The 26,498-nt window shown below is 42.6% G+C and overlaps 1 protein-coding gene across 1 annotated transcript; it reads left to right on the plus strand.

The window, feature by feature from the left end:
• atr (ATR serine/threonine kinase) lies at positions 1-26,455 on the plus strand. Its single transcript, XM_034674501.1, has 48 exons — positions 1-446; positions 617-708; positions 2,820-2,972; positions 3,105-4,009; positions 4,111-4,241; positions 6,291-6,461; positions 6,597-6,760; positions 6,902-7,054; positions 7,157-7,355; positions 7,471-7,727; positions 7,834-8,030; positions 10,660-10,760; positions 11,055-11,226; positions 11,482-11,637; positions 11,767-11,961; positions 12,072-12,167; positions 12,299-12,388; positions 12,668-12,763; positions 12,849-12,979; positions 13,247-13,390; positions 14,781-14,874; positions 14,993-15,118; positions 15,333-15,539; positions 15,695-15,808; positions 15,913-16,028; positions 16,172-16,292; positions 16,546-16,683; positions 16,764-16,932; positions 17,066-17,232; positions 17,419-17,583; positions 17,940-18,031; positions 19,622-19,713; positions 19,807-19,984; positions 20,093-20,278; positions 20,376-20,535; positions 20,707-20,886; positions 21,930-22,072; positions 22,193-22,290; positions 22,452-22,681; positions 22,863-22,997; positions 23,420-23,620; positions 24,015-24,158; positions 24,546-24,696; positions 24,792-24,948; positions 25,152-25,305; positions 25,469-25,620; positions 25,838-25,943; positions 26,068-26,455. Exons 1-48 carry the CDS (start codon positions 394-396, stop codon positions 26,239-26,241), a joined length of 7,806 nt encoding a protein of 2,601 aa, XP_034530392.1. The 5' UTR covers positions 1-393; the 3' UTR covers positions 26,242-26,455.
• The last annotated feature ends 43 nt before the right edge of the window (positions 26,456-26,498 follow it).

The following is a 26,498-nucleotide window of genomic DNA, read 5'->3' on the forward strand; positions in this document are numbered from 1 at the left end:
CATTCTGACCATATCCTCACTTACTTTGTTTTATTTTTATTTTACACGGTCCTTACACTTTCTGGAAATATTTGATATCACCACTACTTTCGAAAAACTATTTTCAATACATTTTCTGACCTGTAAAATTATGTTTCGACACTTCTAGACCATGCTTTAACTGTAGAAGCTGAAGGGACCAGTTTGCTCTTCGACTTTCCCGCTAGCAGGTATTTTGACCCTTGCCGGTTGCCGTATCAAAACACATACGTCATTTTGGAGCGAAAGTTTTCAATACACTTGCCAGGATGGACGGGATGAGTTGAAGTGTCTTGGTTAAAATGAATTAAGTTATCATTTCTGTTAAGCTTTGAAGAAGTTATTCTAATAGCGACACACACTGCTGCAGTAAGAATGGAGGGACTGGAGATGTCTGCGATGATACCAGCTCTTCAGGAGCTAGCGAGGTGAGTAACAGGCTAAAGTTTGCTAGGCTAACTGGAAGCAGCATGTTGGATTGTGATGCTTCTGGTGTCAGTGAACCCTCTTTCATGCTTATACAAACTATTGAAGTATATGACAACCCCTGCTGTCCCATGTTTGCATGAATAACGTTAGGCTGTGTTGGTATTCGCAGTGCCAGTGCTGCTGAGTACGAGCAGGCGGTGCAGAAACCTCGACAGATCCTCTGTCAGTTCATCGACAGGATACTGACTGACGTGGATGTGGGTAAGTCTAACACAGGAGGGGGAGACTAAACAGAAGCACCTTATACTGTGTTTGTTAGTCTACAGATACTGTCATACACGTTCCTTCATGTTGTTATTGGCAAAATGATGTGATAAATTAGTTGTATCTTCTTTTCAGCAACTTGAAACATTTTACCAGTTTAATTTGATCTTGATCCCAAACTCCCCTTATTTATGTGCTCTGTCTTTATTACATTTTAATGTCATGTATTGCCTATGTCGAGGTTTACTTGGGAAATGTATTTATGGAATCAAAAGTAAACAAAAGAACAATTTCCTGTAATTTACCTGTATAACTATATGAAGATATCAAAGCCTATGTCTCTTTTTTTGTAATTTATTTTATGTTTTTTTTAAAGCTGCTGTGAGGAACTTTTGATTTATATTGGTGCCCCATTGTGGACAAAGTGATACCTCTTATCTCTTCTTCTGTACATGCAAAAGTAGTGTTTTCAACAAAAACCTCACCCTGTTCTCTTTTAACAGCCAGATTTATCACTCAATGTGATTATTTGCCATGAAAACAGCTGAAAAAGGTTGTTTCTAAAGCCAAATGTCAATCATGTGGTCTGACACCTACCCCCTCAGAGTGGTTTAAGGCTTTAAAAATGACAACAGAGAAGGTGTCAGTGTTGTTGTTCATGGTTTTGTTTGCTTTTGAAGGTCATAAAGAGGCATCAGTGTTGGTTTCAGTCTGTTTCTCAGCTGGTGAAAAACTCCTCATAGTGCCTTTAATCTTCGTTTTTATTATTATTATATACCCTTTTTTTCTTTTCTTTTTTATATAATTTATTTTCTGATTTTGTATGAGTGGAGGGTCACAAAAGTTCCAATAAAACATTGTGTTAAAAAGGTTTGAAGCTGTAAGAAACGTATCACATCTATGAACAATATTGACACAATAAAGTATAAAAAGAAATAAATAAAAGTAAAAAAGAACAATTGAACTCCTCATATTGTTTTGCTCAGACTGGGTTGTTCCAACAACTGTCTGGTTTCTCTCTTTAAGTAAATAAAAAAAGTCTATTTCTTTTAGTTATGGATTTTTTTTTTGACACTTCAAGTTAATAAAAGCGTAATAAATGCAGCAAAATAAAACAAGCAGATCATACAAAATTAACAAGAAATAATCAAGAAAGCATAAGAAGATACAAAAAATGACTTTACAATGTTACAATGTCATTTAGCAGACGCTTTTATCCAAAGCGACGTACATATGAGAACAAGAACAACACAAGCAAAGATCTAGACAAGAGGAAACAAGATCAGTAAGAGTAACAAAGTGCTTCAAGTCAATTTGGGTGCAGGTACTGCCAAAGCAGTGTAAAGACAATGCACAAAAGTAAATAAGGATTTAATTTTTTTTGTTTTGTTTTGTTATAATAATGAAATAAGGAACATCTACAATGAGGCAACCAAACAATTTAAGACCTTCCATTATCATCATCAACAATAAACATCACCACAATAATGACTAAAGTACCAAGTGCTGGGTCCCTCAAGACCTGAACACAGATTCCCAGAGTAAAGCAGGACAGTGCGAGTCAACTGTAGCTGGAAGACATGATCTGCCACTGGGGACCACAGTGGAGAACAGTCTAGCTAAGTGCATAGTGCTTCCTAAAGAGTTGGGTCTTTAGCTGTCTTTTGAAGGTAGAGAGGGACTCTGCAGATCTAATGGAGTTGGACAATTCATTCCACCATTTAGGGGCAACAGTTAACCTGTTTTAAACCTACAAAATCCTGTTAAACACAAACAAAATCAAGTTTTCCAACTGCAATTTTTGTGTCAGTCTACCTCAATCCAACAAATAATTTTTGATTTCAGAGTTGAAGAAAGTAGAGATTGTTAACCTGACTCACTTGTGACCTTTAAAGTCAAGTGCATTCATTTTTAGGACACTCACAGAAGGTTGCCTGCTGCATGTCCATCACTGTGGAGTTTATTTAAAGAGTAATTCTGGGATGTTTATATTGACTTGTGTTAAAGATGACAACAACTTAAACTGTCTAGTCATTCCCCCAAAATTATCAAAACAAATGTGTATGATTAAAATGTTATTCTTCTTGTATATGTCTGTGTTCCTCTAGTTTCTCTGGGTCTCAATAAGAAGTCAAGTTCGGAGCCGGCTTGTGTGATGCTTCTCGATTTTGTGCAGCACATCATCAAATCCTCCTCTCTGATGTTTGCCAATCCTTCCTGCCAGCCTGCAGAATATCCAGAGACCACACAGAGCTGTACTGGTACGACATGCTCGTCAAAAGCTACATCATGTTAAAGACTTTTTGAGATTGAAAAGTAGAAACGATTGAATCACTTTGTGCTTTTCTCTTCCCCTCCATCCGTGATCTCCTCTCATCCCTCTCTTGATCCAGACTTCAGTACGTGGGTAGCAGTACGTTTGCTTCGTGTGGCGGCCGCTCCAGACTGTGACGTCATCCACGGCCGCGTCTCAGCTGTGCTGTGCTCTTTACTTCACACTCTGAGAGCGAGGGCGCCTTTCATCTCCACTCGCCTCACTCAGGAGTTCATTGTTTTAGCTCAGGACCTCAGCGACATCTTGTACACTCACGTCATGACACTGTCAGGAGCAGGACACACCTCGGATGTTCAAACACAGAACCGATGGCCCGTGACTCTCAAATGCTTCAGCGTCTCGCCTGGTCGGGGCTCCTCGTACCTCACCCCCTCTCCTCTTAGTCTCTCCTCGCCTGCTGCTCTTGAGTCGCTGACTGCAGTGACACTCGGCGTCTTGACTGACTCCCTGAGAGGCGTCATCTCCCGCCGTGACCTGGGTGCTGCCTGGGAGACGGCCTGCTCCTTCCTTGCAAATGGTAACACCAGACTGAGGCGGCTCTCCATGGTGATGCTGAGGCGGCTGGTGGAGCTGGGAGGGTTTCCTGACATCCAGGGGCACGAGTTCTTCTCAGCTTACCTCCATTTGTTGGAAACACACTCCCTCACCTACACACCAAACACAAACTTGGATGAGAAATCCGCCTATGAAGGAGAGCTGCTCCTCCTGACCCACTGTGTGTTTCAGTCCTCTCCCTCATGCTTTGAGCCCATCCACCTCTCACAGATGTTCGAGTGCATTTGCTCTCTTGGAGGCTCCGGTGTCAAGTTGGGAAGAGAGGTTGCAGAATCCCTCTGTTTGCTGTTCAGCTTCTTGCTATCTGTTGCAGTAGTCTATGAAAGCGCTGCGTCGTTGAGAAGGCAGAGGGTCTCAGAGGTCTGCAGGGCGCTGGCACGAAATGTTGGAACTGAAAACCAAGCTGAAGTACGCCTCTGCTCTTCATCTTTCTTTAAAAAAAAAACCCTTATTTATGTTTTTGAATCTCTTGTACTCTGTGTGACATCAGCTGTGCTTGTGTTTCCCAGTGTGCAGAGGGGTTTCTACAAGCCGCACTGAAGGCTGAGACTGCTTTGGTGGTGCAGGAGTTGGAAGACGAAGAGACTGCCGCCAAGAAATCCTGCAAATCAGCCGCCAAAAAAAGAAAACCATCAACAGAGTGAGTTCAGAAGCTACTACAACGGTGTGTTATTGTAGTGCATGAAACGCACATTACATATAGTTAATTGTTTGAGTGCATTGTATTTAGGATGCACCAAAAATTCGGCCACCGAAAATTTTCTGCAGTAAATGGCCCAAAAGTGCATTTACACTTTTTTCACCAAAACAGAATGTTGTGATGACACAAGCAAAAAACGCGTAATTGCTTTGTGCAAAAGCGAGTCCTGCAGTGCAGATCGCGAGTTCCCCGTGACGTTCACTCTACACCTGTGGGTCTTAATAGAGAACATTCCCTCTCTTCTTGCCCTCTTTGAGCAGCTAACTAAAGAGATCAGCTCCTCTGATGCATCTGTAGCAGACGTTCTTCCTTTAACTGCAGCACTAAAGCGTCTTCTAAGCAAAGAGGTTGAGACGGACCACGGAGTGAAAACAATGAAAAGTACACTCTTAAAGTGTTAGCACACGTTTCACTGAGATCTATTGGGATCCTCTGCACTTCATCGCGACTGTACTTGATCCACGTTATAAAGATCGTTACTTGGATGTGGGAATAAACTCAATAAAGCAGCGCACACGAGAAATGATCCAGGCCGCAGTGGATGCGCAGAACCCGCTTGGAGACAGAGAAGCGCACAGCGCAGGAGAAGGAGAACAGAGCGGCCGAGGGGCAGGGGTGTGTCCAGATCTTTTTGACCGGGGTGGCCCAACTGAGGCTCTCATAGGCAGGGGTGGCCAGTGCATTTACAAATAAATAACATTTACCCTTTCTGTCTTCACAACCTACTTTCATTAAAGTATTAAACAGTTGTTATATTCCTCTTGACTTAAGAAAATAAACATGACAAAGTGGCATAGATCTTCTAAGCTTTATTCTGTAAGGACTTACAAAAGATGTTTTTTCAAAGTCACATTTGAGGATAAAGAGCATAGAAAATGCCTGTGCAACACAAACAGAAAATGCATGGATTAATCTCAAATCCAAGGAGTGAAATATTAAAACTATCCCTGGTCTCCCTGCTAATAATTGGCATAATAATTTATTTCAGTGTTTCGCTTTTCGGCCTTGGTTTCCTCATTTTTGTTTTTCGGTTTGGACAAAAAATTTCATTTCAGTGCATCCTTAATTGTATAGAGGATGTATGTAGAGGAAGAGTCATGAGCTTCAGTTTGGCTGCAAAATCCTGTTAGATACAACCGTGAAGCCCTCTCAGAACCCCCTTTAAATATTTTCATTGATTGATACTGAACTCTTACACGGGACTTCCACCAGATCTGTGTCCGGTCCGTCTCCAATCCGCTGCGGTCCAGCTCCGTGCTTTCTCGTCCATCAACACCTACCGGTTGCGTTTTCTGAATGCAGTACGGAGCAGTACCGCCAGACAGCTGGAGTCATGTGACCAGGGTTTTCCTAACTGAACCAAGGGTTATCCTGCTCCTCTCCCCATCCACATTGTCTTTGTGGTCCTATGAAAACCTCTGACCTGTTGACTCCAGGCCTGCCTCCACTCAAAATGACATTTTGTTTTCATAGTTAAGATAAAAACGATCTAACGATAACAAGGAGGGTTTTATTCTGAAAATCAACCAGATGTTTTCATTTTGTTTTGGTGCCTGACTTCCTGTCCCTCTACATTTGCTCTGTGGTGATTGATGCGTCGTGCTCCGGCATCCGGCAAAAGTAGAAGTCTTGCGTATCTGATTCGGAGGGCTCTGACCTGCTGGATCAGAGACGCAGCTGGAACGCAACGGAGTGGATCCAGTGGAAGTCAACACATTGACTAGAATAGAAACCTATCAGATCTGGTGCCGTGCTGGATCGGAGACGGACACGGATCTGGTTGAATTTGGCCGTTACACTTTCTGCTCATGCATGTACACTTTTTGTAAAAATCTATAATGAGAAAAAGCTCCCGCACACTGTCTCGCTTTATGCTGATATGTCCTAAATCACATTTCTGACCTTTAAAAAAAGTCAAATAAAAGTGTTTTCATCCCGTTCACTTTTTCAAACAGCAGTAGATAAGATAACGTTCTCTGTGTCTTGCAGTGAGGTGGATATGCGTGTTCGTAGTGACGTCTGGGCTGCAGTGAACAGCCGGCTGGAGGAGCTTCTGACCTCGTTGAACTCTGATGGACCTGAACCGGCACAGACTCTCTTTGCTCTGGAGGGTCTGTGCCTCATCCTGCACCTGGCAGCCTGCTGCTCATCTCCCACCAGGTTCAAACACAGGCGTTCACACATGCTGCCCTCCAGCTCTTTCTTTAATCAGTGAACTATAGAAAAATACTCATGTTGACTGCTTTCACTAATCTCATATGCACACTCTTTCTTTCTCTGTATCCTCTTTGACAGGCCTTCTCCTCTTCTGTGGGTGCCCTCTGAGACTCTGGGCAGGGTGATGAAAAGCTGTCAGTGTGTGTTAGAAGGAGGAGCTCAACCTGTTACAAACCAGGACTACTTTAAGTCTGCCTGTAAGACTACTGTCGAGATCCTGGACTCTATCCTCTACCTGACAAGTAAGGATGAATTAACTTATTTTCCACTAAGCTTAAGTTATAATATATGACACATAACAATCCAAAAGCATGTCGTTTGGAGTGAAGTATGTACCATAATTATGTGTTTTCACCACTTCATGTGTCTGTGTGTATGATAAGTGACTCGTCACAGTGAGGACGGGCTCCAGCGGCGAGTTTGTGCTCTGCTGTCTCTCCCCTGGGTGTGTGAGAACAAGTCTGCCTCAGCCTATCGGAGCTCAGGATTCCCGTCCTGGCTGCCTGCTTTAGCGGATAGACTCAGCTTCTGTTACTGTGAGTTCTGCTCACCTGTCCGATTATTTTTTTCAGTCTGGATCTAAATAATTTTCCTGTTGTGACCCTTTGATTGATCTCAGACTTTGTTTGTCTTTCCAGCATCTGATCTCCAAGCTGACTGTGTGTCCCTGCTGGCCCTTCTTCACTGCGGTGTGTGTGAGACGTGGCGTGTGTGTGTGTTTTCTAAATCGCTGCAGAGCCCAGATGAAGCAGTGAGAGCGGCCGCTGTGAGGGCCTTTCCTCTTCTTCTTCACCACCTTGGAAACTCACAACACAACCTTATCAGCACCACTCTGCTGTAAGCTCTTATATACGAATAACCAGTTAGCACTTTCACCTTGCTTATTTCATTTTCATGCATGTTTATTTATCATCCTAATATTTCCCTTGTGTTGATGTTTGATCTGCCACAGCTCCAGGCTGGAGGACGGGTCAGAACAGGTGAAGAAGGAGCTTGCCAGGATCATTGGTCAGCTGAGCTGTATCCAGGCAGAGCTCTCCCAGCTCAGCGTCTCCCACACAGACTCCTCTCATCATCCTAAAATGCTCTGCCACCAAATCAGCCTTACAACAGAGCATGCTGGGAACACTTGTCCATCTCTGAGGGCGAGTGTCGTGAGACCCTTCCTGTTTCTGCTTGGACAGCAAGCTCCGAGTAGTGTCAAACGAGGTATTCTGTGATTAATGGTTTGATTTTTTCTTCCATAAAGAGCTCTTAGCAGCATGACACAAGTTTTCCACAGTATTTATTATATAATGCACTTTCATTCCCTCAGCTTTCCTTGAAGCTCTGCCTCACCTCTGCCAGCATGTGAATCTGTCTGGTGGAGACAGTGACTCCCAAGCGGTTCTCTGTGCTCTGATTGGTCTAATGGAGGACGCAGATCCACGGATCCGAACACATTTTAGCCAATCAGTGCGTTTCCTGCTGACAGAGACCGCTAGGAACCCTGAACAGGGTTCTCTGAATGAGGTAAGATCTAAACTTCTCTACTGTCGTAAAACACTTTGAAGATGTCATGTTTTATCACTCCTGTACACACGTGTGACAACTCAATCATGCATTCAATCTTTATTTATAGAGCACCAAATCACAACAAATGTTATCCCAAGACGCTTCACAAACAGAGCAGGTCTAGACTGTTATCTATGTTAAATTATTACCAAAGACCCAACATCAAGACAGGATAAGATCCAGTCCCCTATTACAGACAAGCCTCAGTCTGATCTCATCTTAAACCACCATGAGCAGAGCACTTTATAGTATTTATCAAGTTACAGCAGCAAGGACAAACTTCCTTTAACAGGCTGAAATCTCCAGCAGGACCACACTCATGCAGGGTTCCCACATGTCCTGGAAAACCTGGAAAACCTGGAAAACAGTTGGCCAGTTTTCCAGTACTGGGGGGGTCCACGAACCATAGCGTGGGGGTCCGTGAAATAATTTGAATACATTTCTAATAAATTATAAAATTGTGCTGTGTCACTACAAAACAGCATACACCATTGTTATGATACCATTTGGTGGCTTGAAGGGATATGTGAGTCTTGCTACTGTTCATTTTCTGAAAGCGTTTAAGATCAATTACTTGAAAAGTATAAATGCTGTCATGTTGAGTCCACAAGGAATGAAATGACCTTCTGTTTTAAAGTATACAAGTGGTATTTACTGGATTCAAATTGAAGTGTTATCTGTTTATCACTATGGTACAGGTCTGAAGTATTTACATTGATACGTTTTACAATACAAATAGTTCCAAGGGACACTAAGAGTGTAAATGGTAGTAAGCATGTGCTTTAGTGATGGGAAGTTCAGCTCTTTTCAGAGAGCCGGCTCTTTCGACTTGGCTCCCAAAGAAGAGCCGGCTCTTTCGACTCCCGAACGGCTCTTAATTTAGGATCTTTTGTAGCCGTATATTTTACCTTAACTTTACAAAAACTAATGGTTTGTGTTGAAAACCCTTTTACGTACAGTGTTTTTATGAGAAGCCTTATAATTGACCAATTGTGTGCATTTATTCTGTTACAGAACCATTCTCACCCTGATCCTAGGGTTAGGGTTGTGATTAGGGTTAGGGTTAGGGTTGAGATTAGGGCTGGGTTGTGATTAGGGTTAGGGTTGTGATTAGGGTTAGGGTTGAGATTAGGGTTGTGATTAGGGTTAGGGTTGTGATTAGGATTAGGGTTAGGGTTGAGTTTAGGTTTAGGGTTGTGATTAGGGTTAGGGTTGTGATTAGGGTTAGGGTTAGGGTTGTGATTAGGGTTAGGGTTGTGATTAGGGTTAGGGTTAGGGTTGTGATTAGGGTTAGGATAAGGGTTGTGATTAGGGTTAGGATTAGGGTTGTGATTAGGGTTAGGGTTGGGGTTGTGATTAGGGTTAGGGTTGTGGTTAGGGTTAGGGTTGTGATTAGGGTTAGGGTTGTGATTAGGGTTAGGGTTGTGATTAGGGTTAGGGTTGTGATTAGGGTCAGGGTTGTGATTAGGGTTAGGGTTGTGGTTAGGGTTAGGGTTGTGATTAGGGTTAGGGTTAGGGTTAGGGTTGTGATTAGGGTTAGGGTTAGGGTTAGGGTTGTGATTAGGGTTAGGGTTGTGGTTGAGGTTAGGGTTGTGATTAGGGTTAGGGTTAGGGTTAGGGTTAGGGTTAGGGTTGTGATTAGGGTTATGGTTGTGGTTAGGGTTAGGGTTGTGATTAGGGTTTGGGTTAGGGTTTAGGGTTGTGATTAGGGTTAGGGTTGTGCTTGGGGTTAGGGTTGTGATTAGGGTTAGGGTTAGGGTTGTGGTGAGGGTTAGGGTTGTGATCAGGGTTAGGGTTAGGGATAGGATTTGGGTTAGGGTTATGGACAGAACTAAACTTAAGCAAAAACAACCAGAACCAGCATCATGCAAACAGAACCAGAACCAATCCGAACCAGAACCGAACCAGAACCGAACCAGAACCGAACCAGAACTGAACCAGAACTAAACCATAACCGAACCGAACTAGAAACATACCAGAACTGTACCAGAACCGAACCAGAACCGTACGAGAACCGAACCAGAACCGAACTAGAACCGAACTAGAACCGAACCAGAACCAAACCAGAACCGAACCAGACCTGAACCAGAACCATACCAGAACCATACCAGAACCGAACCAGACCCGAACCAGAACCAAACCAGAACCATACCAGAACCGAACCAAAACCGTACCAGAACCGAACCAGAACCGAACCAGAACCGAACCAAACTAGAACCATAACAGAACCATACCAGAACCATACCAGAACCATACCAGAACTGAACCAGAACCGAACCAGAACCGTACCAGAACCGAACCAGAACTGTACCAGAACCGAACCAGAACTGTACCAGAACCGTAACAGAACAAAACCAAACAAGAATTGTACCAGAACCGAACTGAAAATGTCCTGGAAATGTCCTGGAAAATGATCTCTGGAAAAGAGTGGGAACCCTGTCATGTTAGACACACATCTGCTGAGACCGTGTTGGGGTTGGAAAGAGGGATACATAATCTGATACATAATCTAATTTTACTGTCTGTCTGTGTTTGTTTGATTATCAAAGCAAGCATGCATATTAATGTCACTTTCATGTCACTTAAGCTCCTGGTTGCCCGTCTTAAAGAGGCGTTCAACAATGCAAAACTCAACAGAGATGACGACCTGCGCAACACTCTCATCCTCACCACAGGAGAGGTCGGCAGGTATGTGAAACCTTTATTAACAACACTAAATAAGACATTATACTTCTAATTGTACAGCATGTATATTTTCATTTTGCAGCATAGTCTCTTTCTTAATTCTTATTTTACCCCTCTTTTACTTTGCCTCTAAAATTTTTGTCAATGAATCCAATTCAACATTAAAGCTTTCATACAGAGACTTCTATAAAAGAAAAAGAAAATAATCTCTATATATATTTTTTAGAAATATTATTAAATTAAAATAGAAATAAAATGAAATGAAATGTATCTGTCTCTTTCCTTTTCTGTCATCAGAGCATCACAGGGCAGTCTGGTCTCGTTCTCTCTGCTGCGGCTGCTCCACTGTCTGCTCTCAAAGTCCTCCCCTGTGTCTGTAGCTGCGTACACTCAGATCAGAGCGCTAGCCACTGCCAAAGGTCTTAAACTCCAGACCCTCTTCAGCCAGTACAAGAACCCCATCTGTCAGGTGTGTAATCTTAAATGCCTGTATAATAAACTCTGGTTATAAGCTAATGTTCCTTTAAATATTGGTGATGGAGGTTTCAAGCACTAAGACCTGTAACTTTTGTTTTCTGAGGTTATGTTTTAAGCAGATAATAAGTCATGACCTAAAAAGGTGTCCACACGATTGCATGAATTTGTGATTGGAGAATAATATAATGCAGTTATGCAAGATGTAAAAACAATCTGGTTTTAATCAGTTCTTCTTTCTCTTGATCAGTTCCTGGTGGAGTCCCTGCATTCACGTCATGCGTCGGCCTTGAGGAGCACGCCAGATCAGGGAAGCGAATCAGCCAATCAGAGAGAGCTGGCCCTGGACATCCTGGCCCAGATAGCGCACGCTTTTGATTTCCCAGACCTCCACCGCTTCCTCACCGTACGTCAAACACAAAGCACAATCAGATGCCATATTTACAGTAAATAGTCTGTTATTTTTATGAGACTTCATTATTTATTTGTTTGTGTTTTGAAGCTTTTGTGTGTTTCTGCATACTTGTATTTGTAGAAGACCCTCCAGGTGCTCCTGCCCTACCTGGCTGCCAAAGCAAGCTCCACTGGCTCCGCCCTTATCCGGACTCTAGCCAATGAGCTGAAGGCCAACAGGAGAGAGATCCTGATCAACAACTTTAAGTACATCTTCAGCCATCTGGTTTGTTCCTGCACGAAGGAGGAGCTGGAGAGGGCTTTCCATTACCTACAGGTAGAACCGAATTATTCTGATTTGCACTGATCTGATCTTTAAAGATGTTGAACTCTTGGTTGCAATGAATTTAAGTGTTCAAAGTTTATCTTACTCTGGTGCTTTTCTAGAGGGAGACGGAGATTGAACTGGGCTCTCTGCTGAGGCAGGACTTCCAGGGTCTCCACAACGAGCTGCTGCTGCGCCTTGGAGAACACTACCAACAGGTTAACTCACACATGAACACAAATTCTCCCACAATGAAAGTCTTTTTAGTTTCAACATACTTCGCTGCAGATTCGTCCGCAATCATTTCAGTATTTACGTTTTCACATATGTGCTTTATGTTTCTGTGTAGGTATTCAACGGTCTGGCAATCCTGGCTTCCTTTGCATCCAATGACGACCCATACCGGGGTCCCAGAGACATCACCACACCAGAGCGCATGGTACGTTAAAGTTAGATGTGGTGTTGCAGATTTTCCTGTATTTTGAATAAAATCAATCCCAGAAGCTTTAAAACAAACCTCAGTGCATCATCTTTATATATTGGTACAGACATATTGATGCAATTTTTCTTCTTCTGGTAAAATCTACAGTTAATAACTAAACCAACTGTTTTACCGTAATTCAGGAAACTGATATTTCTTCTCTTTTTCTTGAGCATTCCTCCTCTTTGTTCCTTATTTGTCTTATCCTTTCCTTATCTTTCGTCTTTGTGATGACAGGCAGACTACCTGCAGCCAAAGCTCCTGGGAATTCTCGCATTCTGCAACATGCAGCTGCTGAGCTCCAGCGCAGGAGAGAAGGACCGCAAGAAGCTGGTGTGTGATGAGAACAAAAACAGAATACTACTTATTGACTTATATTTGAAAGTGTATTTTTATTATACATCTGTTTTCATTACAGGCATTGACCAGTGTGATGGCTCTAATGCGACTAATGGGCTCCAAACACATCAGCTCTGTGAGGGTGAAGATGATGACGACACTCCGCACGGGGCTCCGATACAGAGAGGACTTCCCCCTGCTCTGCTGCCAGTCAGTACACACACTCCCATTAAATAAAAGTGCATATTATTATTGCTTCTGTGGCTAAAACTTCTTCATTTGTTTCCCTCTGGCACATTGCCCCCCTTCCCTGTCCTCCTTACTGACCATCCTAGATCCTGACTTAAACCCATAAAACGTATTTACCCATCTTAATGCTTCACAGACTCAAAACATAGGCTCTTTCAGCTGTTTGGTCACATACTAATCAAAGTTTTTGCCTCTTTCTAATCGTCTGTTAAACTTCTACTCCAACAGGACGTGGGAGTGTTTTGTGAAGAGTGTGGAGCCAGCACACTTGGGCCCTCTTCTGAGTCATGTTATCGTTGCACTGCTGCCACTGATCCCACTACAGCCCAAAGAGACTGCTGCTATTATCCGCTTCTTGATACTGGACAACAGGTACAGAGCTAACATACCTTTTCTCTTTTCTTTTAACTTACCGTTTTAGTCTTTTACTCCGAAAAGCCCATCTAGGGACGGCAAATTAGCATCCACTACTATTACTATGGTACTTGCATGGATGGCTGTTTTCAGTTTGTCTATACCTCTTGTATCTGTCCCTAATAAATAATAAACAATACTGCTTTGTCAACAGGGGGCGCCAAAATCAACACAACCCTAAAGTTCCTTACTGGAGCTTTAATTTAAATGTCTATAATGTAAAAAACACAAAAAAATGATTGCCTTTAACGATATCTATTTACTGTCAAAAATATATATATATTTTTTCAACAATGTATTTATTGTGTTATATGTGACAAGACAAATACTAATGGTACAATTGACATTGAAAATATACATTATACCAACAACATAATCCCTCCAAATAAATAAATGAAAACAAGTAAAAGAAAATAGAATAAGACATGAATAATAAAATTTAAAAAAGGCAAAAAATGATAATGGTAATTAAATAAAATAAGCAAATACACAACACAGCACCATTTTTCAATTAATTGGCTTCGTAACGTCTGAGAAATTCAATTAAAGGTGACCAAATTTCTTGAAAATCTCCCCCCTTTCTCCTGACAATATAAGTAAGTCATTCCAATACAATGTCTGATGCCATATCCTTCACCCACATATGCATTGAGGGTACGTCCACTTTCCTCCAGTAAAAAGATATCAACCTCCTGGCCTGCAGGAGTCCAAAGTCGATGAGTTTTTGTGGTCTTGAGGTAAAAGTACAGTTCTCTGGGTGTATACCCAACACACACATCTTTGCTTGAAAAGGCACACTCACTCCAGCGATCTTAGATAAAGTTTGTACAACTGACTTCCAGTAATTCTGTAGTTCTGGACAGTCCCAGACACAGTGAAACAGAGTACCCTGTCCTTCCAAACATTTACTACAGGTATCTGGGATGTTGGGTGACCAACGATTCAGTTTGACTGGGGTAATATAGGTTTTCATCAACCATTTATATTGTAGGAGTTTCATCCTTGTATTAATTGATTGTTTTTGAGCCTTTAAACATGCCACTTCCCAATCTGCCTCATGTATATCCTCCTGGAGGTCAGATCTCCACGCATCCAGCCTATCAGTGGTGGTTTTCTTATCATGTGCTACAAGAGCTGTATAAAATAAAGAAATTTGACCTCTCCCCTCTAGATTGTCATATGTTTGTCATAATTGATCAAATGTAAGAAGGTGTCCATCCTTATAAAGGTCTCCTACCTTCTGCTGTCAACATTTTTTTTAAATAAAAGTTCCCCCCAATTCTGGTTACATATAGAAGTTTCCACTGTAGCCTTTTGTAGGATTGTTTAAATTCAGTTGATTTCACAGGGAAGAAGTCAACGATTACCTCCATGAGATTTACTTCCTGCCTGACTACCCTGAGCTGAAAGACATCCACACAGTTCTGCAGAACTACAAGAAGGTCAGTATAGAGGCCAAAAGTACAGAACGACATATGTCATTTGTTGCTTACAGTTAGAGGTGTAAATATTAAAAGGTATAAGCTGTGGATGTAAAATGGTAACTCTTTTGTCTTACAGCTGACAGCCAGCAGCAGTGACCTGGCTGCAGCGCTGCAGCTCTCCATGAGAGCCGTTCAACATGAAAACGTGGACGTCAGGATTCACGCACTGACCAGCCTCAGAGACATGATGCATAACAACCAGGTACAAAAACGCACACAGACATACACACATGGACACACAAACAAAGTGTCGGCCACCTTCCTCTGACAGGACCACAGCTCAAGCTTTAGTTTGCATGTTCTAATATTTCTACTGTAGTGTGTCTTATACCACTGTAGTTTTCTGACTAGTCTTAAAGTAACAACAGTGTCACCAACAATTCCTCTAACTGTGTCTTTTGTGTCGTGTTCCACAGGACTGGCTGCTGAGGCAGGTTTGTGCGAGTGAGGCGGTGGAGCCAGTCATCTCCAGCCTGGTGTCGGTGCTGCTGAAGGGCTGCCAGGACTCGTCCACCGAGGCCAGGCTGCTCTGTGGGGAGTGTCTGGGGGAGCTGGGGGCTGTGGACCCTGGACGTCTGGACCTGTCACACACACACACGCATGGCGACCGTAACACCTTTGTGGTAAAGAAGACAATGTGAAACCTGTGAATTTATTGTATTCATAAAAAATACATGTTTTTTAGCTGGTATCGACATGCTTGAGACATTTTTACATGATGCATAACTTGAATATTAATATCAGTAACCACATTTCTTTGTTTCTTCTCTTTAAACAGAGTGGCGTTGATGATCCAAACTTTGGTCATGACCTACTGACAGAACTAACCAGAACATTTCTGGCTTATGCTGATGACGTGAGAGCACAAGACTCTGCTGCCTATGCAATTCAGGTTCATACATGTTCCTAATTCACACTTTTAAAATCCAGAATCTTCAATCTGTGCCATTTTTTCCCCTTTTTTTAATGGCTTACATTTTCTGTTGTGCTCTGCAGGAGCTGCTGTCCATATTTGAGTGCCGTGAGGCTCGGACAGACTCGCCAGGACGCCGTCTGTGGAGGAGATTCCCTGAGCAGATTCAGGAAATACTAGAACCCCACCTCAACAGCAGGTATTCAAGTTTATACACATAAAGATTTCGAAAAAAAGAGATGAAATCACTCCAGTATGAGTTGTTTTGCTTTTTTCCTGCCTTTTGTTCTCTCTTTACCTAAATATCCCTCTCTTTTAACTCCTGTGACTGCATGTCTTCAGATACAAGAGCAGCCAGAAGGAGGTGAACTGGTCTAAACTGAGGAAGCCAGTGTACTTAAGCAACAGAGGCAGCAAATTCTCTGATTGGTCAGCCACCTGGGCCGGTTACCTCATAAGCAAGGTAAGCTTATTATTATCTCTTTCAGTTTAAAATATCTAGACGATGGTTTTTGGTCGTGGTGTTGAGCTCATGCGGTCACTCCCAGTACAGAGTCATGTCTGTCTTTAATGCATTCTGTATTATAAAGTATAGAAGACATTATGATGATCGTGGTAATAGAGACATCCTCAAAAATTAGACATATTTAGGCAACTATTATAGCAGTTTGTATTGTTGTTAATATCTCTTAATACGTGGTCTTATTGTGTTTCAGGTGAGACATGAGCTCGCCAGCAGAGTGTTCACCTGCTGCAGTTTCATCATCAAACACGACTACAAAGTCACGATCTACCTGCTGCCTCACATTCTGCTCTACATGCTGCTTGGCTGCACACCTGAAGAGCAACAAGAGGTGAGCAAACATCTCGATCGACAAAAGAAGTGACGCTTATTTTAGTTGTATTGTGTATTATAACTCCCCTCCTCCTCCAGGTAACTGAGGAGATGCTGGCCGTGCTGACAGAGGGTGATGGGAGAGGGGGTGGGCGTTGTCAGGACACAGCCTCCAGCCTGTCACAGCTCAGCATTCAGACTGTGTTCAGTATGTTGTCTCATCTGACACAGTGGAGCCGCCACATCCTCTACTCCAAACCGAAACATGGCAAGTCACACATTCACTCACTTCTGAGATTAGAGTCTTTTGAGAACAGTTAAGAAAAATCACCAGAAGGTTGATTATTAATAAGTCTCTATTGATGAATTCATGGTTGAAAAATCATGCTTTGTTTTTGCAGAGAGTGGGGATTACCAGCGTGTGGTGGCCTTCCTAAAGGGGATCCCACAGGACGTTCTAGCCAAGGCCTCTCTACGATCTAAAGCGTACACTCGTGCCCTCATGCACTTTGAAGCATACATCTTAGAAAACAAGGAGAACATCCAGGACCATCTCACCTTCTTACAGGTCAGAGAAAAGTCATTATTATTCACTCAAGTGTAATTCCCTTTAATCTGAAATCCCTGCGTGGTTCTGATTTGATTTGACATGACAGCAAAATGTAGCAGTGCTTAAAGTCCATTAAAAATGATATTGAATTAGTGTCTTGTGGAAGCTCCCACTCAGCTCTGTTGTAATGATTTTCTGCTGCAGACGTTGTACGCTGCCATGCATGAGCCCGATGGAGTGAGAGGGGTCAATGCCCTGAGGAGAGAGGAGCCGTCGCTACGAGAACAGATACTGGAGCATGAGAGCATCGGCCTGCTCAGAGATGCAACCGCCTGCTACGACAGGGCCATACAGCTGGAGTCTGACCAGGTGCACAAACACACATCAGGCTTCACATGAGTGCTACAACATGTGAAAACTGTTTCTACATCTATATTATTTTTCAGCCATATTCAGTGCCATTTTACTTTGAACACATTTAAAATATGTTTGTGTAATATCTCCTTATGATGCATGAAAAACCTTTTAGAGAATGTGTCCTGAAGTATGCCAAAAACAAAGACTTACACAGTTGAATACGGTTACATTTTCAGTTTTATTAGATATACATTTTTTGCTGATATGAAGATAAAACATTGCTCTGTATTTTCATTCATTGTAATCAAAACTGTTCTATCTATAATTATCTTCCTATTTCTTCATTTTCCTTGTTGCTCTGTGCACAGATTGGTCACTATCACGGGGTGATGACCTCGATGCTCGGCCTGGGACAGCTGTCAACAGTCATCACTCAGGTCAATGGAGTGCTGGCCAACAAGTAAGTCTTTATGATGCGGCTCATTGTCACCAAAGCTACTTTGAGCGTATGTAGAAAAATCTCATATTTTATATGTACACTGCCTTTTTACTTGCATGTAGGTCATTACAGATTAAGCACCGTAAAAAATGTATGACACACTTTTAAAGGTGACATATCACGCTTTTTTCATCAATATATATTGGTCTAAGAGGTCCCCAAAACATGTCTTTAAAGTTTATGCTCAAAAAAACACTTTGAAATCAGATTTTGGTCTGCCTGAAAAGCCCTCTTCTTCAGTCCTCCTCAGAACACTCTGTTTTCTCTCTGACCACGCCCCCTCAGGAAGTGGATGTGCCTCGGCTCTCCAGCACGTTGATCTAATGTTTACATGTTGTCTGGATATACACGGCTGCTCACGGCTGCTTACTTCAACCCTCTGAATCTGATCCAGAATCTGATCCTGACGGAGAGGCGCCTGCAGCAGGACCTTTCTGAAGGATTGGTCACAGATTTAGTGTTTCTTGTTGTTTTATTTATCAGTATGTCGATGTGTGTCTTGGTACACAGCTACGAACATGTAGCTATGCTAACTAGGGCTAGCACTTATCCATGATAAATAAAAATCATCCACTAGATCTTCAAATCTGCAGACGTGGGGAGTAAAACCGACCTCTGCCAGAAAGGCAGCAGGACCTTTCTGATGGATTGGTCACAGATTTAGTGTTTCTTGTTGTTGTATTTGTCAGTATGTAGACTTGTGTCTTGGTACACAGCTACAGCTACGACATGTAGCTATGTAGCTATTCTAACTAGCGCTAGCACTTATCCATGATAAATAAAAATCATCCACTAGATCTTCAAATCTGCAGACATGGGGAGAAAAACTGACCTTTGTGTTTATTAAGACAGCCTACAACTAGCATGCCTCCCTCCTAAGCTCCTTGTTAGCACACATGTGTGCAGGGAATGAAAAACAGAGGAGGGGTTGAGTTGTATTTTATACAGTCTATGGGCTGAACAAGCTCCGAGCTCTGACTCTGTCACAGACCGGATATTGTTGTTACGTAACAAAAACACTGAAGTCTGAAACGGCTCGTTTCACACACATTTACAGAAAGGTGGAGAAATCAGAACAGGGGCAGAATGGATTCTTTTCATTCTCGGGGGGTTTGTAGACATGCCAGGGACACATATTTCAGGTAGAGAACCATTAAAAAGTCCATTTTGCATGATATGTCACCTTTAATACATTTTTACCTTTTTTGTCATGTGAAAAGTGAGCTGCATCCTAATACACTGGTGCCACTAATATAGCAGTATTTAATGCAGAGAGAGAATATCTCAGAGAATTGGTTACAAGCAGTGGGTCTGTCTATATACCAACATCAGTGTTACCGTAGGATGTGCCCAACTACTGTATGTGTAGCTGGCAGGTTGCAGAAAGCAGATGGCTCTAGAAAGAGCTACACCTCTACAGAGAAACTGCACATTGCTGAATGCACTGAAAGTCTTCACACATTTTTCCCTCTAGTAGCCCCCCTCCCAAAAAAGACTGCGACTTCCATTCCAGATTTTACGGTAAACATGTCTTTCATCTGAAACAAACAGGCACCAGTGGAAGTCTGAGCTGAACACTTACAGGGTGGAGGCCGCCTGGAAGCTTGGAAAATGGGACCTGCTTGAGGATTATTTGAGTTCAGGTAAAAAGAAAATGCCTTTTCATTGTTTGGCAGGATTTATACATCTACCCATAATGGTTGGACTCATGTGTTGCACTGTTATCACCTCTCCAGAGAGTCAGTCCAGTACCTGGGGGGTGCGGCTTGGCCAGCTGCTGTTGTCAGCAAAGAAACAGGATGCTGAAGCTTTCAGCGAGAAGCTGAAGATAGTGAGGAAGGAACAGGTGGTCCCTCTTTCTGCAGCCAGTTATGAGTGTGGAACGTACCAGAGGGGATATGAGTACATCGTCAGGTCTGTGTGTGTTAAAATGTTTTTATTTGTTATATTTTTAGCCTGTTCTTAGATTGTTAGTAGTAATATTTTCTAATCTCCCCAAAACTTCTGTGTCTCTTTGATCAGGCTTCACATGCTCGGTGAGTTGGAGCACACGTTTACTGAGCTGCAAAAACAGAGGGAAAGCTCCACTCCCAGCCTCAGTCAGTTGCCTCCTCATTGGTCGGATCGGCTGGAGATGACCCAGAATTCCTTTAGAGCCAAGGAGCCAGTCCTTGCCCTGCGACGAGCCCTGCTGAGTCTGGGAACACAGTAAGGATGGGGACACATATTAAGACAAGTTGGCCTTTTGTATTTCATTCAAAATTGAATGCAACACCACAAATCCCCCCTTGTGTTTGCTCTGCAGGCCTCGGAGCACAGAGATGGTCGGTGAGTGCTGGCTGCAAAGTGCCCGGGTGGCCAGAAAGGCGGGACACCATCAGACTGCCTTTAACGCTCTACTGAATGCAGAGAACACACACCTGGCTGAGCTGGTCACAGAGAAGGCCAAGTGGCTTTGGTCCAAGGTGAAAACAACCTGTAATATACAGTTCATGCATAAATTGATCAATCCAATTCAAACAAATGTATTAATCTTACTGGGGGGATTGGTGAAGAGCAGCTTTTACACGAAAAAACCTGTACACACTACATTAACACACAAAGATAATAATAAACTGCTGTTGTTCTGCTGTCAGGGCGACGTGCACCAGGCCCTGATCGTCCTGCAGAAAGGCGTTGCTCAGTGTTTCCCTGATGATCAGCCACTCACGGACCCTCGCAGTCTGCAGACCAAAGGAAAGGCCATGCTGCTGGTGGGACGCTTCATGGAGGAGACGGCCAACTTTGAGTCCAACGCCATCATGAAGGCATACAAGGTGAGAGGTTCATAGTTTGTACTGAAGCAATAAACCAATGAGCAGGAAGTCAAATTATGAAAGAAAGAAAGGTACTTTATTAATCCCCAGGGGGGAAATTCAATTCTTTCCACTCATGCTATTTTTGGACATGCTACACATACTGTTTTTTTGGTATATACATACAAATGCACACACATGCATGCAGTGAAAATGCTTACGGAGAGATGTCAGAGTGAGGATACTGCCGTCAACCAGCGCACCCCGAGCAGTTGGAGGTTCAGTGCCTTGCTCAAGGGCACCTCGTCAGTGCCCAGGCAAGTGAACCAGCACCTCTCCAGCCACCAGTCCACTTGCCAAGCTTCGTCCATACTGGGACTCGAACCGGCTGCCCTTCGGTTCCCAAGCCAAGTCCCTATGGACTGAGCTACTGCCACCCCCATGTAATCAAAAAATACTGCTAGCTTTGCATAAACACACTTTATCAACGTCATACCCAGCTGAGTTTAAGATGCACTTATATTATTGACCTCTGCAGAGGTAGTTATGCAAATATATCAAACGACTGCTTTTATCCTGAAAAGCAATGATATGATTGGAGCGGACATCAAGGCTGCTGAAAAATGTGTTTGTCACTGACTTTAAGTGGAAGTGAGGAATTAATAGATGAAATATTCAGTAAAGAGACAGCTTATAATCCTGTTGCAACTGTTTTGATTGTTAGAGGATTATTAAGTATTTTTTTAAACACAAATAAATAACACACTTACTTTCCCAAATTGATGATAATTTCCTGCTTATTGTTGTCTAATGTGCCAGTAAAGGGAGTTTAGGATAGTATAGTCTGGAAGATTTGGTATACAGTGAGTTAGTCTGCCTCCATTTGCGTAAAGAGGCACATGAAAAGATAGATAAAGTGACAAGTACTCAAGATTAAAGGATACAATCTAAAAACAGAGTTTTGGTCTCTACAAAGTTGTCTTTATCAGGAAAATTCAGAGTAACTACATACAAAAAAACAAGTTTATTACAGCTCTATCCTAAGTGTGTGTTGTGTGTTTCAGGATGTGACCAACCTCCTGCCAGAGTGGGAAGATGGAAACTTCTACCTGGCCAAGTACTATGACAAAGTGATGCCGATGGTGACCGATAACAAGTTGGAGAAACAAGGGAACCTCATCAGATACATAGTCATGTACTTTGGAAAGTAAGTTAGTGTGGTAACTGTAGATTCTCAGCTCTTCAGTCTATGATCAAAGCTGTTATATGAATCACTGTACTTCTCTGTGGGCTGATTAGTTTCTACATTGTGGCTGTTTCCCTTTAGAGCCTTGCAGTTTGGGAACCAGTACATATACCAGGCCATGCCTCGGATGTTGTCTCTGTGGCTCGATTTCGGAGCCAAAGTGTGTGAGGGCGAGAAAGGTGGGTGGCTAGAACTGTCCGAAGTGTTGAGTAAGGACAGACACAGAGCAGTTTCATACTTCAAGTGTCTGACTAACTTCCAAATGTTTGCTTTTAATGGATTAAATTAAGACTGGGAGAAATCTGGAAGTGATTTAAAAACTACATTTCCGTCCAAACAGCTGGGCGATCAGACCGACAGATGCGACAGGAGCTGGGGAAAATCAACACAGTGATGAGCGAGCACTGTTCTACTTTGGCACCGTACCAGTTTCTGACCGCCTTCTCACAGCTCATCTCTAGAGTGTGTCACTCCAGTGACGAGGTCTTCACCGTGCTAATGACCATTGTGGCCAAAGTCTTCCTGGCATATCCCCAACAGGCTATGTGGCTTATGACAGCTGTGTGCAAGGTAGGTGGGCGGTGGTATACGTTTATGTTTATGTATATGCACGTGTTTTCTCTCACTTTGGGCCTGATGACTGCCTGATAAATCTTCAGAGGTTAATTTTGCAAGGCATTGTATGATGTTCTTCAATCCTTTCCATGCTTTTTTTTTGTTGTAAATGTATGTCTTTATTTTCCTATCTCAGTCTTCGTACCCCATGCGTATGAATCGCTGTAATCAGATCCTTAAGAAAGCCATCAGCCTCAAACCGTCTCTGGAGAAATTCATCGGAGATGCAAACAGACTGACTGACAAGCTGCTGGAGCTCTGCAACAAGCCGGTACACACACAAACACACACAAACACACACACAATCTGCTTCCTTTACCTTCATGAGGTCTCTCTGAACTGAACTTTAAAGGTGTTTTTTAATCTTAATACGACAAGTCTGTGATAACGTCCACAAGGATTACTGGTCCTGAATTTAAACGTATTAAGGAATGAAGAAAATATGTGATGATACTTTGTTTTTTTACAGTGCATACTTTACTTACATGATTCAGAGGTTTATTATAAAATCCTCCCAAATAAATCTGGACTAACACTTTCTGTTTGTAGACAAGATTAGATTAGATCAAGCAACATTTATTGATCCCTCTACAGGAGTAGGAGAGCTCACAGCATCCAGTAGAAGATGTACACCTAAAAAGAAATCACACACACTCAGTGGAAGCTTCATGTTTGTGTGCATTTGTCCTTCAGGTGGATGGTAACAGCACCACCCTCAGCATGAGCGTTCACTTCAAGCTGCTGAAACGTCTGGTGGAGGAGCCCACCTTCAGCCAGATTCTGATCCCGCTGCAGTCTGTCCTCATCCCAACGCTGCCCTCTACTGGAGGGGCGAACACACAGCACGATGCCTTCCCTGGACACTGGGCGTACCTGGATGGCTTTGAAGACAGTGTAGGAAGAGAAGTTTATTCTTGTTTTCATTTTTTTGTTGACTGGAGTGTTATGTGTAACCAACAATATTTATCAAGACAACTTCTTAGACAAAAAACAGTCATACGCGGCCCCTTATGACTCATGGTTTAAGCGTGCGCCCCATAAACAGAGGCTATCGACCTCATCACAGCAGCCACTGGTTCATCACCCAGCCTCAATCATTTGCTTCATGTCTTCCCCCAATCTCCACTCCCCATATTTCCCGTCTCTCTTCAGCTGTCTTGTCAAATAAAGGCAAAAATGCACAAACATTATTTTATTAAAAACAGTCATACAATTCATTATTGTTCATTTTGAAATGCACTGTGAAAACCAAACCTGTGTATGTGTGTGTGTGTGTGTGTGTGTGTAGGTGGAGATCTTGGCCTCCTTACAGAAGCCTAAGAAGATCAGTCTGAAAGGGTCAGATGGGCGGAGCTACACCATGATGTGTAAACCTAAAGATGACCTGAGGAAGGACTGCAGACTCATGGAGTTCAACTGCCTCATCAACAAGGTGTGTGAGATTAAAACATGCTCTAATTTAAGAAATGCACAAGTTTTACTTGAAAAATTAACTATCAGTTACAATGAAATCATAAATTTAAGTTGCACCTGTAAATAAGACATAGTCTGATTTTAGGGGGGGGGTATAAACTGTCATCCTGTGTGGCTTCAATTGCATTCAGCAACATGCAGTTTCCGTGCAGATGTGTATCTCTTTGGAGTACAATCTGATGTCAACACCATGACAGACCCACTGCCTGGGTCCAATTCCCTTAGTCTGGCCCCATCATGGTAGTCACTTGTCTTAAATGTAGCATGTGAAGTTTGCTTGACAAATATATAAAGTATGCCTGGATAAAGAAGTTAAATGTGTGTTTATTTATTCTTATGTGTGTAGTGCCTACGCAAAGATGCCGAGTCAAGGCGGAGGGAGCTCCACATCCGTACCTACGCCGTCATCCCTCTCAACGAGGAGTGTGGCATCATAGAGTGGGTCAACAACACCGCCGGACTTCGACACATTCTCACCAAGCTGTACAAGGAGAGAGGTATTTTTCCCAAACAGATCAAATATTAAGAGAGTGAAAAACAAGTTAACCAATGTATCGAAAGTGTTAAACTTGTTTTTGTGTGTGTGTTAAAGGCATCTACCTCTCAGGTAAAGAGCTCAGGAAACTTATTCTACCAAAGACTGCTCCCTTTGAGGAGAAACTGAGAATCCACAAGGAGGTGTTGTGTGCTCGACACATCCCTGTGTTCCACGAGTGGTTCCTGCGGACCTTCCCTGACCCCACGTCATGGTACGACCCTACCTGTATGAATCCATATAAGGAGACTGTTTCACGGGCAGTCTAATTTTGATTTTTCTGTGAAATAACCACTTGAGTATTTAGGAGTTCTTGGATTTTTTGGGTCTATGAAGGGTCCGGACAGAGGAGGTTGAAAGCTACATTTAGAATCATGTGTCAGATATAATGATACTGTGTTTCTCTGTGTTTTAAAGGTATAGCAGCCGCTCTGCGTACTGTCGCTCCACTGCTGTGATGTCCATGGTGGGATACATCCTGGGTCTGGGGGATCGTCATGGAGAAAACATCCTCTTTGACTCTTTCACTGGGGAGTGTGTTCATGTTGACTTCAACTGCCTCTTCAACAAGGTATCAGATTTCCCCAAAACATACCATCACTGAGAATCAACTGTAGTTAAAATCTTTAAATAAATATCATAGAAAATAACCAAAAGTTACTGAAATTCAATTTTTTCTATCATCTCCTTTTCCCTTGGATTTCTTTAATGCTCATTTTGTATCTCTCCACTAGGGGGAGACATTTGATGTGCCAGAGGTGGTCCCTTTCCGTCTGACCCAAAACATGGTCCACGCCATGGGGCCCATGGGCACTGAGGGTCTCTTCAGACAGGCCTGTGAGGTCACCCTGAGACTAATAAGAGACCAGAGGGAACCACTCATGAGGTACACACACATATATAACTACTTTATCACTCATGGCTTGCTTCATTAGCTGTGCATTCATAAACATGAACTGTAATCAATGGGTTTCCGATACATGTGACACTTGACTAAATATGTGATGTTGAGGATACCCAAAGGCAAAGTTTGATAGTTTTGCAATTAATCTCTCCTTAAAAGGTCTCCATATTTAAAGATTCTTGTTCATTTTCTCTCTTAGTGTCCTGAAGACATTCCTGCATGACCCGCTGGTGGAGTGGGGCAAACAAAGCAAAGGACTATCCAAAACTCAGGCCAACGAGACAGGAGAGATAGTCAATGAAAAGGTGGGATTTTTTTTTTTATATGAATTTAAATCAGATTGCACTCTTTGCATAACCTCATAATGTCACATGTATGGTATTATCATTATATTATTTAATTCCTCTCTCCTCCCCCTCTCTCTGCCAGGCTAAAACCCACGTGTGTGACATCGATCAGCGTCTGCAGGGAGTGATAAAGAGCAGGAACAAAGTACTGGGTCTCCCTCTGTCTATAGAAGGACACGTTCATTACCTCATACAGGAAGGCACAGACGACAAACTGCTCTGTCAGATGTATCTCGGCTGGGGGCCCTACCTGTAGTGCACACATACATTGAAAAAAAAAAAAAGGCACTTTCAAGTATTTCAGATGTTCTGAAAAAAAAATCTGAAACAGTGAATGTAAAAAAAATACATGTGAATGCATTTTTTGTTCTAGCACTTCCATCATTGTTTATAAACCTCCTATTTTATGGAATCAAAGTTTATGTTTTTCATGTCTCTACATTCTCTTCTAATAAAGAATGTGTTTTGCAGATTTACGTTTCTAGGTGAATGTGTCTGGCAGAATAAGTGGGT

This window comes from Notolabrus celidotus, chromosome 22, assembly GCF_009762535.1.
Source record: "Notolabrus celidotus isolate fNotCel1 chromosome 22, fNotCel1.pri, whole genome shotgun sequence".
In the NCBI taxonomy this organism is placed as follows: Eukaryota; Metazoa; Chordata; class Actinopteri; order Labriformes; family Labridae; genus Notolabrus; species Notolabrus celidotus.